Source organism: Pan paniscus, chromosome 15 (genome assembly GCF_029289425.2).
Source record: "Pan paniscus chromosome 15, NHGRI_mPanPan1-v2.0_pri, whole genome shotgun sequence".
Lineage (NCBI taxonomy): Eukaryota > Metazoa > Chordata > Mammalia > Primates > Hominidae > Pan > Pan paniscus.
This window is the reverse complement of record NC_073264.2, coordinates 74,217,539-74,230,939: the sequence shown is the minus strand read 5'-3', so window position 1 is coordinate 74,230,939 and position 13,401 is coordinate 74,217,539. Positions and strand designations below refer to the sequence as shown.

The following is a 13,401-nucleotide window of genomic DNA, read 5'->3' as shown; positions in this document are numbered from 1 at the left end:
AATAATATACAATTACATAATAACAATACAGAATTTCATTTATCCCCAAAAACACAACCTCACAAACTTTTTTTTTTTTTTTTCTGGAGACAGGATCTCTCTTGTCACCCAGCCTGGAGTACAGTGGCATGATCATGGTGCACTACAGCCTTGACCTCCCAGGCTCAAGTGATACTCCCACGTCAGCCTCACCAGTAGCTAGGACTACAGGTGTGCACCACTACTCCTGGCTACATTTTTGTGCTTTTTTAGTAGAGACAGGGTCTCACTATGTTGCCCAGGCTGGTCTCAAACTCCTGGGCTCAAGCAATCTGCGCACCTTGGCCTTCCAAAGTGCTGGGATTACAGGTCTGAGCTGCTGTGCACAGCCCAACCGTACCATCTTAACTAGCATTTATTGTGTATGTGACACTAAAGTGAACATTAAATGAGAATATAAGTATTTAGTACAGTGTCCAGAATACAGTAAACACAATAAGCAAATACAATCATCATCATGGGGCACACATGACTACTGAGTAACAAGTCTTCTTCCAGTGGTGGATGAGGAAATTGTCTTCCTCTATACTTATGAGTTATAGGGTCCTTGTGTCCCCATCACTATTCCTGCCATCATCCCATACACACATCTGCCCCTCTACATTATGGCTGCTATGAGGTGAAATGGCCTACTCTGCTCCCTTCTAAAGGGGGCAGCTATGACTGTGCTCCAGAAATGTGGTCTAGTGTTGCCAGGTCTTCATAGAGGAAGTTTGGGGTAGGAATTTAGAGTACTCAATCTCTAGTCAGACTACATTGGTTCAAATTCTCTAGTCAGGCTACATAGGTTCAAATTGCACTGCTGCCTCTTACTAGCGATAGGTCCTTGGTTGGGTTACTTAACCTGAGCCTCAGTTCCCTCACCTCTAAAGTGGAGGCGATGTAGCTACACACCATAGCAGTAGGTACTAAGTGGGAATTAAAAGAGTTGGTATGTAGTTAAGTGCTCTGACAAGTGACTGGTATATAACAAGTGCTTAATAAATACCTGGGAAGAGACTGGGCACAGTGGCTCACGCCTGTAATCCCAGCACTTTGGGAGGCCTAGGTAGGCAGATCACCTGAGGTCAGGAGTTTGAGACCAGCCGGGCCAACATGGTGAAACCCGTCAATACTAAAAATACAAAAATTAGCCAGGCGTGCGGGTGGGGACCTGTAATCCCAACTACTTGGGAGGCTGAAGCAGGAGAATTGCTTGAACCCAAGAAGTGGAGGTTACAGTGAGCCAAGATCGCGCCACTGTCACTCCATATAGCCTGGGAAACAGAGCAAGACTCTGTCTCAAAAAAAAAAAAAAAGAAAAGAAAAGAAAAAAGAAAGAAATTAAAAGAAAGAGATTTCTGTCACTTTCTCAATGATAGCAATAATTAAAGAACTTTTGATCAGATTTCTATGAGCCAGATTTGACTTTAGTTGAAGAACTCTGTTGTAACACTAATTCACATCTGAGTCACACTTCAGAGAGATGTAGGCACAAAATGCAACCAAACTTCATTTAATTTACATAAAATGAAAAAGGTATAATATAAAGAACTCAGACTTTTGTTAAGAGTGAACAGTACTCAGGCTAAAAATTCAGTCTCCTCATTTATTCAAGAAATATTTACAAGGCCCCTGAGCTTTTTAGCAGAGCTGTTTGACAACACTAGCTCAACTGGTTTCCTCTCATTCTAATCAACAATGAGCCACAAAATCATAAACAGTGGTCTAAATACACTTCAAATATCAATATATTACAACAGATCAAAAAATCCAAAATTAACACTGACATGAAATCTTTACTATGATAGGAACTCTGCTGAGGCCAAATGCTAGAACACAGTTTTATTTAAAAAATGTCTTCACTCAGGCCTAACTACGACACCCTCTATTCCAAGAAAAACGGGGCTGGAAGCTTCAGGAAAGTTCAGAAATCTATTCACATTCCTCCTTTCCTCTGAGGCAATGAAGTTTTCACAAATGTTTTATCAGGTGTTCTAAATGACAGCTGCATCAAGCTAGCTAGGCAGCAGAAAAGGAATGTTATCTGGCTTTAGACACCATAAAATGCCTGGACACAAAGCAGCTAGACCTCACAATCCTTTTTGACTATAAACCCCACGATATCCCTCCCTGACATCTCTGGTGGCAGTTCCAAGTGCAAATACTCCCAGTCATCTACCATTTCATATCATGCTTGATGATTTTTCCTTCCTTACTCATCTTCCCATTGCTGTCTTCCCGCTCTGCCCTTTGGACCGCTATTCCATTTTATACTACACATCAACAACTAAATTAGGTTTTTCCTCTTAACAGAAACCCTCCTCTATCTCCTAGAGCCCCGGCACTTCTCAGGCAGTCTCTCACTCTCAATGTCTTAATCTCCACAGGAATGACTTGTGGGTCTTCACTGTTTCTTTCTTGGTAAAAAAAAAACAACTCCATGGACGTTCATGAGCTCTCACCACCTTATCCACTGTAAGAGCAGCTATCTGGCAAGTATCTAGTCTTTCCCCCCACTTAAATGAATGCTCTGGCAACTATTTCCAGTATTTCTCTCCAATCTGACTCCCAATACCCAGGAATTTCCCATAGTCATACTGTGCACCTTGCCATCGTCTGGGCTGACCTATCACATATAGACTTGAACTTTCTACACTCTGACCATAACCTCTCCTTTCAGTTGTTTTATTACAATTCGCCTACCACAACTTCATTGGAACCACTAGTCCTTAATTCATTCAAACCACCAGCTCTATTCAGATACTATTTTCTTCTCTTCCTAACTTGGAGATCATAGTTCAATCTCTTGCTCAACCTTTACCATCAATTTTCTTCTCCATTCCTTGTCTCACAAAATCACAGTGTTAACTACATGCTACCACTGACTGTAATCCCAAATTAAATGCAACGGGGATTTGATGTTTACTGTCAATACAACAGGTGTTTGGATACCTGTCCAAAAAGCAGCACATATGTACAATCTTGTGGCCATAAAAAACGAAATAGTGTCCTTTACAGGGACATGGATGGAGCTGGAGGCCACTATCCTTAGCAAACTAACACAGGAACAGAAAACCAAATACAGTATGTTTTCACTTATAAGCGGGAGCTAAATGATGAAAAAACATGAACGAAGAGAGGGGAAAAACACACAATGGGGCCTATCGTAGGGCAGAGGGTGGGAGGAGGGAGAGGATCAGGAAAAATAACTAATGAGTACTAGGCTTAACACCTGGGTGATGAAATAATCTGTTCAACAAACCCCCATGACACAAGTTTACCTATGTAACAAACCTGCACATGTATCCGACTTAAAACACACACACACACACACGTATCAGTTCCTGTAGTAATCCTTGTGATGCTTAACCTAACTGCTATCAATGCCATCAGATGTTCTATCTCCTCTACCTCCATTATCCTTTCTACATAACTAATTCAAACAAGTACATCAAGGTTTCAGTACCTGTATACCTATCTCTCTGCTACTACAGGTCATTTGTTCTACTTTTATGCTTCTAGCACATTGTGCTGGGCATAGGGAAAACATGAATGGAACTGGTGGAAAAGAATGAAGCCTTATTTATTTATTTAGAGATGGGGTCTCACTCTGTCACCAGGCTGTAGTGCAATGGCACGATCTCGGCTCACTGCAACCTCCACCTCACAGGTTCAAGTGATTCTCCTGCCTCAGCCTCCTCGAGTAGCTGGGACTATAGGCACACGCCACCACGCACAGCTAATTTTTGTATTTTTCATAGAGACGGGGTTTCACCATGCTGGCCAGGATGGTCTCGATCTCTTGACCTTATGATCCACCCGCCTCAGCCTCCCAAGTACTGGGATTACTCAAGTTTTAATTCAGGCCTAAAAAAGATTCTGGAACAAAGACAGGCAGGAAGTGAATCAAATTCAAAAGTGAGTTTATATAGATGTTAATTAAAATATTAATAATAGTGCATTTCTGGCCAGGTGTGGTGGCTCATGCCTGTAATCTCAACACTTTGGGAGGCTGAGGCAGAAGGATCACTTAAGCCTAGGAATTTAAGACTACCCTGGGCAACGTGGTGAGACCCCATCTATATTTTAAGACAAAAAAAACCAAAAACTTTTTTTAAATTAAAAGAAATAAAAATAGTGAATTTCTAACTTACCATGGCAACATCATCTAAAATGCTCTGGGGTGAACTATGAGCCATAACCTAAAAGAGAAAAATAATTGTCACATTAAAAATAAATAAAAAATTAACAATACAGTCAAGAAATTTTAAGGTATAAATCCTCAAATTCATACAGGAACTTCTTGCGGCTAAGGAACCATTCTATAAATGTTTTAATTTTCAGAATATCATTCTTCAATGAAAGAGGCACCAAAACCTGGAATATTAATCTCCATAGTGGTCTGTAGTCTAATTTTAAGTCAAATCTCACACAAGTTTTAATGCCACAATAATTACAAGTTAGAGAAGACAGAGTAAATTTACTGTTCATAATATCAAAAGAGCACTACTGGCAAAAAAAATACCATAGCTATACCTTTATAGAAATATGGTGTTTCTACTATGTTAACTGTTTTATTAAAGTTAAGACTATGTTTTCAGGAGACAATGGGAAGATATACCTCAGTGGTTAAGAGCATGGGTTTCAGAGGCTAGACTCAGTATAAAACATAGCCAAGACACAATCTCTCCTTAAACTTCAATTTCTTCATGTATAAAATGGGTATAACATTCATGACAGACAGATTCTAAGTGTTAGGTTAAAAGAAGTTTTTCTTTTTTTTTCTTTTTTTTTTTTTTGAGACAGAGTCTCACTCTTGTCACACAGGCTTGGAGTGCAATGGCGCAATCACAGCTCACTTCAACCTCCGCCTCCCGGGTTCAAGTGATTCTCCTGCCTCAGCGTCCCGAGTAGCTGGGATTACAGGTGCCTGCCACCCAGCCCACCCAATTTTTGACTTTTTAGTAGAGGCGGGGTTTTACCATATTGGCCGGGCTGGTCTCAAACTCGTGACCACAAGTGTTCTGCCCCATTGGCCTCCCAAAGTGCAGGAATTACAAGGCGTGGGCCACTGCCTTGTTAACATTTTATAGAACTTTATCTTCGGCTGGTGTGATGGCTCACACCTTGTAATCCCCGCACTTTGGGAGGCCAACTTGGGCAGATCACTTGAGGTCAGGAGTTCAAGACTAGCCTGGCCAACATGGTGAAACCCCATCTCCACTAAAAATACAAAAAATTAGCCTGGTGTAAACCAAACACCGCATGTTCTCACTCATAAGTGGTAGCTGAACAATGAGAACACATGGACACAGGGAGGGGAACATCACACAGCTGGGCCTGTCGGCGGGTGGGGAGCTAGGGGAGGGAGAGCATTAGGAGAAATACCTAATGTAGATGACGGGTTGATGGGTGTAGCAAACCACCATGGCACATGTACTCCTATGTAACAAACCTGCATGTTATGCATATGTATCCTAGAATTTAAAGTATAATTTAAAACAAAAAAAGAAAAAAAAATTAGCAGGGTGTGGTGGCATATGCCTATAGTTCCGGCTTCTCAGGATACTAAGGCAGGAAGATCATTCTAGGCTGGGCATTCAAAGCTGCAGTGAGCCATGATTGCGCCACTGCACTCCAGCCTGTAGGACAAAGCAAAACTCCGACTCAAAAGAAAAAACAAAAACAAAAAACAAAACAAAACAAACAAAACTAACACAATACCTGCCGAGAACACAGCCTGTCAGTCAATAAACACTGATCGTTACTACGATATGAAAGGAACTATTTTGATCCTATCCAAAGGATGGGTGACTGACAAAGGAGTTGGGAAAAGATATTGGCTACGTCCATAAAATCTCAACATAATTATTCCAACCAAGACAAGAAGAAGATGGCACAGCATTCTCAGGGGCAGAAAGACAGCACACAATTGGCAGTAACCAGCAATTCCATCCTCCTCGACCACTGAAATAAAAACATGTGGTGTGAGGAGTCTGAAGTTGGATGGAAAGGTTCATTAAAGCAGACATAAATCTGCATCCACTGCAGTGAATAAAAAAAAAAAAAAACACACCAAAAATAAAAATAACTTTAAAAAAGGATATATAAATCACTTAACTGAACCTAAACCATCATGGAACTTGACTCTGTAAAATTTCTGCTCTTTTAAAAAGTGTCTAATATTTTAATATATAAAATAAATGCTGGCATGGAAGAGAATAGAAGACTAACCTTAGAACAAACAAAATCAACTAATGTAGCTTCTTCTTCACCTATATATTCTATGATTTTCTTATTAATCCATGGTCTAATTCGACGTTCCATCAGTATCTGCAAAACAAACCACGGTTACTGAATTAAAGAATTGTAACTTGCTATAACAGTTATTAAAGCTTCATGATTTTTCCTGAGACTAAAATATAATGTTATTTCACAAGTTGAACTAAGACAGATACGTATCAAGATACAATCATCTGCTTTTAGTAAGTCTTCAAGTACCACAAAAAAAATTTCCATTATTACTAATTTCTTGACCACGGCATTGAGTTGGTGTCAAGATGATCATCCCTACTTATTTGTCATTAATAGAATCAAACAAGGTTTTTTTTTCTTCAAATGAATTTTTATGGCATATTCCAACTGTTCCCAATAATATGATGAAATATAATTTCCTACTCACAGAATCCACAATAGACCAATCCAGGGGATAAGCGAAGAGCTCAGGTTTGGCTGTAGGGATTTTCTCAATGAGACTCTTAATGTGTTTACGCTTTTCTTCAGTGTTTACAGTGCCTTTGGTTGCATTTTTATCATCTTCACCATAATCCAAGGGAACCAGTTTCCTTTTTCGGGGTACGTCATCACTGTCTTCATCCTCAAATTTGTTAAAGACACTATCTACAGGTAGTTTCTTTCTCTTCACAGAATTAGGCTGACCAGGACTATTGGAAGCACCTACAGTAAAAACACTCTCTTAGCAAGATGACTTAATTTCCAAATGTTTCATTTTATAACCCACCATCCCTCAAAAGCAATGCAAAATATACTTCCACAAATCTTAGAGAAAGATCCCAACTGTAAAAAATAACTCACTACTCACAAGTGCTAGAAAATTAAACTTTTCACTTCTTCTCAGAACTCGAGGCAGCTGCAGATATAGGAGCACTAGTAAAACTATGAAAACAATCGTGAGCTAGAAAGGCATTTTTTAGTAATCTTCTATCTACCTAACCAAGCACAAATATAAATTTTTTTCTTTAAAGCACAATACAGGTATTTGCAGGGGTGAAGGGAAGAAAATAAAGAAGGAAGGAAATGCTAACGTACCCAGTTTAAGACTTAGTCCTATTTTTGGCCTATGCTCCTCAGGTTGCTGTTGATCTGGTGAGTTTTCATGAGGAATAATAATACCACAGGGAGACTCATCCCCAGGAGTGTTAGGTGTTGCATTGCCACTGGCAGAGGAAACAGATGGAGCAGAGCTGATGGGCCTCAGAGTAGGTTTCAGACAAGGCTTTTGCTCTGGCTCCTCTTCCTCTTCCATGGGTTCTTCTCGTTTTTCTTCTTTTTCTTGCTTTTCTTCTTCCTCCTCTTCTGATTCTGGCTCTTGCTTTATTTGTGGCTGCCTGCGCCTCTCAGCCTCTTGTTCCATCTAAAACCCAAACAATAATCTGATTAACTACAACTCTACACCATTCAACTTGATTTTTGTTTTACATTACCTCTTGTAAAATATCTTTATGAAAAGAGAAAAAGCCAGGTATGGTGGCTCATGCCTGTAATCCCAGCACTTTGGGAGGCCGTGGTGGGCAGATCATCTGAGGTCAGGAGTTTGAGACCAGCTTGGCCAACATGGTGAAACGCTGTCTTTACTGAAAATACAAAAATTAGCCAGGTGTGGGGGTGCACACCTGTAATCCCAGCTACTCAGGAGGCTGAGGCAGGAGAATCGCTTGAACCTGGGAGGTGGAGGTTGCAGTGAGCCTTGCAGAATCGCACTACAGCCTGGGCAACAGAGCAAGACTCCATCTCAAAAAAAAGAAAAAGAAAAAGAAAAAAAAAAAGGACATGGGCAGTGGCTCAATCCTGGGTAACACAGGAAAACCCCATCTCTACAAAAAAGCATAAAGTATTCAGTCAGGCATTCTGCTCATGCCTGTAAGTGTCCCAGATACTCAGGAGGTAGAGGCCTGAGGACCACTTGCCCAGGAGGCAGAGGGTGCAGTGAACAGAGATTCCGCTACTGCACTCCAGCCTGGGCAACAAAGCCAGACTCTGTCTCAGGGAAAAAAAAAAAAAGGCCGGGCACAGTGGTTCACTCCTGTAATCCCAGGACTTTGGGATGCCAAGATGGGCGGATCACTTGAGGTCAGGAGTTTAATACTAGCCTGGCCAACATGGTAAAACCCCGTCGCCACTAAAAATACAAAAATTAGTCAGGAGTGGTGGCACGTGCCTGTAACCCCAGCTACTCAGGAGGCTGAGGCACGAGAATCCCTGGAGCCTGGGAAGTGGAGGCTGCAGTGAGCCAAGATGACACCACTGCACTCCAGCCTGGGCGACACAGCGAGACCCCATCTCAAAAAAATAAATAAATAAAAATAAAAATACAAAAATTAGCCAGGCGAGGTGGCACGCACCTGTAATCCCTACTACTACTCGGGTACCTGAGGCAGGAGAATCGCTTGAACCCAGGAGTCAGGGGCTGCAGTGAGCACAGATCACACTACTGCACTCCAGTGTGGGCAAGAGAGCAAGACTCCGTCTCAAAAGAAAAAAAAGGAAACGTCTTTATTTTAAAAACAAAATACTGGCCGGGTGCGGTGGCTCACGCCAGTAATGCCAGCAACACTTTGGGAGGCCAAGGCTGGTGGATCACCTGAGGTCAGGCATTAGAGACCAGCCTGGGCAACATGGTGAAACCCTGTCTCTACTAAAAAAATACAAAAAATTAGCCAATCCCAGCTACTCCAGAGGCTGAGGCAGGAGAATCGCTTAAACCCAGGAGGTGGAGGTTGCAGTGAGCCAAGATCAGGCACATTGCACTCTAGGCTGGGCAACAAGAGTGAAACTCCATCTCAAAATAAATAAATAAAAAATAAAAATAAAAACAAAATACTTTGAGTGGCAATAGAGTAGAACTTAAACCACAAAAAGTAAGTGTCAGAGCAAATTGTAGGAAGAACAGGTTCAACTACAGAAATAACAGATTCTAGCAAAGTGGCATTGGAAGACATACAATAGAATGGCCAGGCGCAGTGGCTCATGCTTGTAATCCCAGTACTTTGGGAGGCCAAGGCCAGTAATCACTTGAGGTAGGGAGTTTGAGACCAGCCTGGCCAATGTGGTGAAACCCTATATCCACTAACAATACAAAAATTAGCTGGGCGTGGTGGCAGGCACCTGTAATCCCAACTACTTGGGTGGCTGAGCCAGAAGAATAACTTGAACCCAGGAGGCAAAGGTTGCAGTGAGCTGAGATCGCACCACTGCACTCCTGCCTGGGAAGACAGAGCCAGACTCCATCTAATTAAAAAAAAAAAAAAAAAAAAAAAGACATACATAGAAAACGAATAAGACACCCGCAGGATGTTTAGAATGAAGTTGTAAATCAACTAATACTGACAACTTGTATAATTAACGAAAAAGTACTAATAACGTTCCACAAAATAGCATGTTACATGGAGCATAAAATACATTTCCCTTGACTATAAACTGCATCACAGTTGGCTTTAAGATGACATGATAACCTTAAAACAAAATCGGCCGGGCGCGGTGGCTCACGCCTGTAATCCCAGCACTTTGGGAGGCCGAGGCGGGCGGATCACGAGGTCAGGAGATCGAGATCATCCTGGCTAACACGGTGAAACCCCGTCTCTATTAAAAATACAAAAGATTAGCCGGGTGTAGTGGCGGGCGCCTGTAGTCCCAGCTACTCGGGAGGCCGAGGCAGGAGAATGGCGTGAACCCGGGAGGCGGAGCTTGCAGTGAGCCGAGATCACGCCACTGCACTTCAGCCTGGGCGACAGAGCGAGACTCCATTCCCCCCAAAAAAAAAATCATGTGGATGGTATAGTATCTTTTTTTTTTTTTTGAGATGGAGTCTCGCTCTGTCGCCCAGGCTGAAGTGCAGTGGCGTGATCTCGGCTCACTGCAAGCTCCGCCTCCCGGGTTCACGCCATTCTCCTGCCTCGGCCTCCCGAGTAGCTGGGACTACAGGCGCCCGCCACTACACCCGGCTAATCTTTTGTATTTTTAATAGAGACGGGGTTTCACCGTGTTAGCCAGGATGATCTCGATCTCCTGACCTCGTGATCCGCCCGCCTCGGCCTCCCAAAGAGCTGGGATTACAGGCGTGAGCCACCGCGCCCGGCCAGATGGTACAGTATCTTACCCTCTGGAGCTCTGCATCTGGATCTGGATGCCCTTCTGCCAGAAGGCGCTGCCTGATTTCCTCAAGCTCCTCCTTCTCTCTCTTCCTATCTCGTTCATCTGCTTCCATTTCCTTTTCTCTATCACGCAACCTTTTCTGAAGAGCACTTCCTCTGTAAAAGTGAATGATAAAAGGCTTCATTTAATACTCAGATCATTGAGAAGTAAGCATGACATCTCCAACAGCACCTCTTTTCAACATTACAACCTGCATGCTAAGAGGTTAAAGAATGTCTTAATGTTCTGTATCTACGGAACACACCAGAGTGTGCTCTCTACATGTAAATGTATAACAAGCATTGTCTTGTCATTTATCACTATGTTCCCTTCATTCTTAAAGTCATTCTAATAAGTGTCTAAACAAGTAAAATAGTCACTTTCAGAAAGAGAGCTCACACTTTGTGCCTATTTCACAAGGAATACCCAACAAATAATTTTCGTTTTCCTAGATACCAACCTAAAAAAATATATAAAGTAGCATTAGTAGCACTGAGAGTTCTGTATCCTCAATTTATTCACTTGTAAAAAATATCTCAGAAAGTAGTGTAGAATCAACAGAAAGCAGAGGTTCTCTCCTATCTAGCAGTTCATTACTTCTCAGAATGTTGACGTTATACATTGCCACTTTATGCTTCTAGCCTTCAATATTTTACTGATTTCATGGCACTTTCTACAAAGCCAAATCCCTGGCACTCTTGAAATTTAAGCTACTAATTCCAATGTTTTAATTATTTTGGCTATACTGTATTAAATTTAACTATATTAAATATCTTCACTATGATTGTATCATGTCAGACAAATTAGAGATAAAATAGTATCAAGACACTGTCTACATCCCCAGGGAACTTACAGTTTGGATGGAAGGAAGAACAAAACAAGCAATTTTGGCATAATGTCACAAATACTAGAATGAGAGTAGTTTGAAAATGCCATGGGAACAAAGAATGAGAGAAGGCAGTTGTCACAACTGTTACTTCACAATAATGTATCAATTTGGAGATGAGGTGGGAGACGGGAGGTCAAATTGCTAGAAGACCAAAATTTCTAGACAAACCCAGATAGTTACAGAGATTAGTTGTAACTTGCTATAAAAATTGGACCTAGCACACAGGTGTGGTAGCCCACACCTATAGTCCAACCTACTCAAGAGACTGCAGAGGGAGGACTGCTTGAGCCCAAGAGTTCAAGGTTACAGTGAACTATGATCATGCCCCTGCATTCCAGCCGAGGTAAGACCATGTCTCTAAAAGAATCAAGAAAAAATTTTAAAAATCAGACCTATTTACAACACACAAAGAAAAAAATAGTATTGTTTGATATAATACTATCATGGGCTCCCCCACTGCACAAAAGATGCATAGAAATGTTGATCCTTTTCTGATAGCTCTTTTCTCCCAACGAAAACAGTGTATTAGCTATAGAAGTAATAACTACTCAGAATGTGAAAGTTTGTTTTTCTTATTCCACTTAGTGAACATGCATTATCAACTGTGCAGATGGAAAAACACAGCTAATAAAAAACCAAGTATGAATTCACAGAACAAGCCTTCTTTACCTGTAATATTTGGGGTCATCTCTATCATCATCATAGTCTTCTAAGAATTCTTTTAGTCGTTTAGCTTCTTTGGCCTTTGAGGAAATAAGGACAATGTATAAAATTAACATACAAGTAATAAAGATTACTCTTCCCTTTTTTGTGTGAACAGATTTTTCTGACCTAGACATAAACCAAGAGTAAGAGGGAGATTTATAGGAATTTCTCTTCACATAATTTTAAGAAAAACATGGCCGTTTCAATAAATGAAACTAAAGTTTCTCCTGGATCCCAGAATTCAAACCATATTTATAAATGTATATGTATTCAGCTATTTGGTTTAAATAAACTTGTTGGGCTAGCCTGGGAAATGGTGTTTTTATTATTTTCTATAGAGAAAATATTTTCTAATTTAAGTTGGAGCTATCTGTGCAGCTATCTCTCTACAGTTGTACATAAAATGTTTTTACTGTAAAATGAGATATGTATAAAATACCACTCTATGCCATAATAAAGATAATAATACTTTGGTTAAAAAAAAGATTTTTCTTGTCCTCTTAAATTTTAGTTTTCATATACTCCATATATTAAGTATAGGTCACATTAGACATTTTAAATTTTTTACCTCTAAGAAAAGTCTGAATGAGGACGCATCTGTAAAATGCAAACTATATATATACACTACGCTACAATAAATATGCTCTTTGAATATAATCTTCAAAATACAATACCTAAGCACACCAACAAAACTGGAGATTATCTTATTAAACGAAAAAATATGGCTGGGCGTGGTGGCACACGCCTGTAATCCCAGCACTTTGGGAGGCCAAGGCAGGCAGATCATTTGAGGACAGGAGTTTGAGACCATCCTGGCCAAAATGGTGAAACTCCGTCTCTACTAAAAATACAAAATATTAGCTGGGTGTTGTGGCACAAGCCTGTAATCCCAGCTACTCGGGAGGCTGAGGCAGGAGAATCGCTTATCGCTTGAACCTGGGAGGAGAAGGTTGCAGTGAGCTGAGATCACACCCCAGCCTGGGTGGCAGAGCAACACTCTGTCTCCAAAAAAAAAAAAAAGTATATACATATATATGTATACATGTATGTATGTATATGGTTTTTAATTCCATTTTTAAGGTAGATGATACTATAAGAAATAGTTTTTAAGAAACGCAGAAATTTAAATCATGTTCATCAATCAATTTAAAGGTAATGCCCCCCAACTCTAAACCAATAGTAAACAATCCATGAGATAAAATGAATCTCTTAACTTACGGAATTTCAAATGCAACTATTATATCTAATAACAACAGTTCAACAATTTTAAAAATACGCAGATTCTTAAAAATAAGTTAATAAATTCTTGACTTAAATATTACTATATGACAAATTTACTTTGATGGTATACAAAA

General features: G+C 40.5%; 1 protein-coding gene across 7 annotated transcripts in view; it reads right to left on the bottom strand.

The window, feature by feature from the left end:
* The window catches only part of RBM25 (RNA binding motif protein 25), a 106,862-nt gene that overhangs the window by 43,714 nt on the left and 49,747 nt on the right, over positions 1 to 13,401 (bottom strand). For all 7 annotated transcript variants that reach the window (XM_055097777.2, XM_055097776.2, XM_034937775.3 and 4 more), the window contains 6 exons: positions 12,011 to 12,084; positions 10,418 to 10,568; positions 7,351 to 7,675; positions 6,704 to 6,978; positions 6,256 to 6,354; positions 4,176 to 4,223 (listed from right to left, as the gene is read on the bottom strand). In XM_055097777.2, the coding sequence (XP_054953752.1) occupies positions 4,176 to 4,223; positions 6,256 to 6,354; positions 6,704 to 6,978; positions 7,351 to 7,675; positions 10,418 to 10,568; positions 12,011 to 12,084 (972 nt within the window). The remainder of the gene's footprint in view (positions 1 to 4,175; positions 4,224 to 6,255; positions 6,355 to 6,703; positions 6,979 to 7,350; positions 7,676 to 10,417; positions 10,569 to 12,010; positions 12,085 to 13,401) is intronic.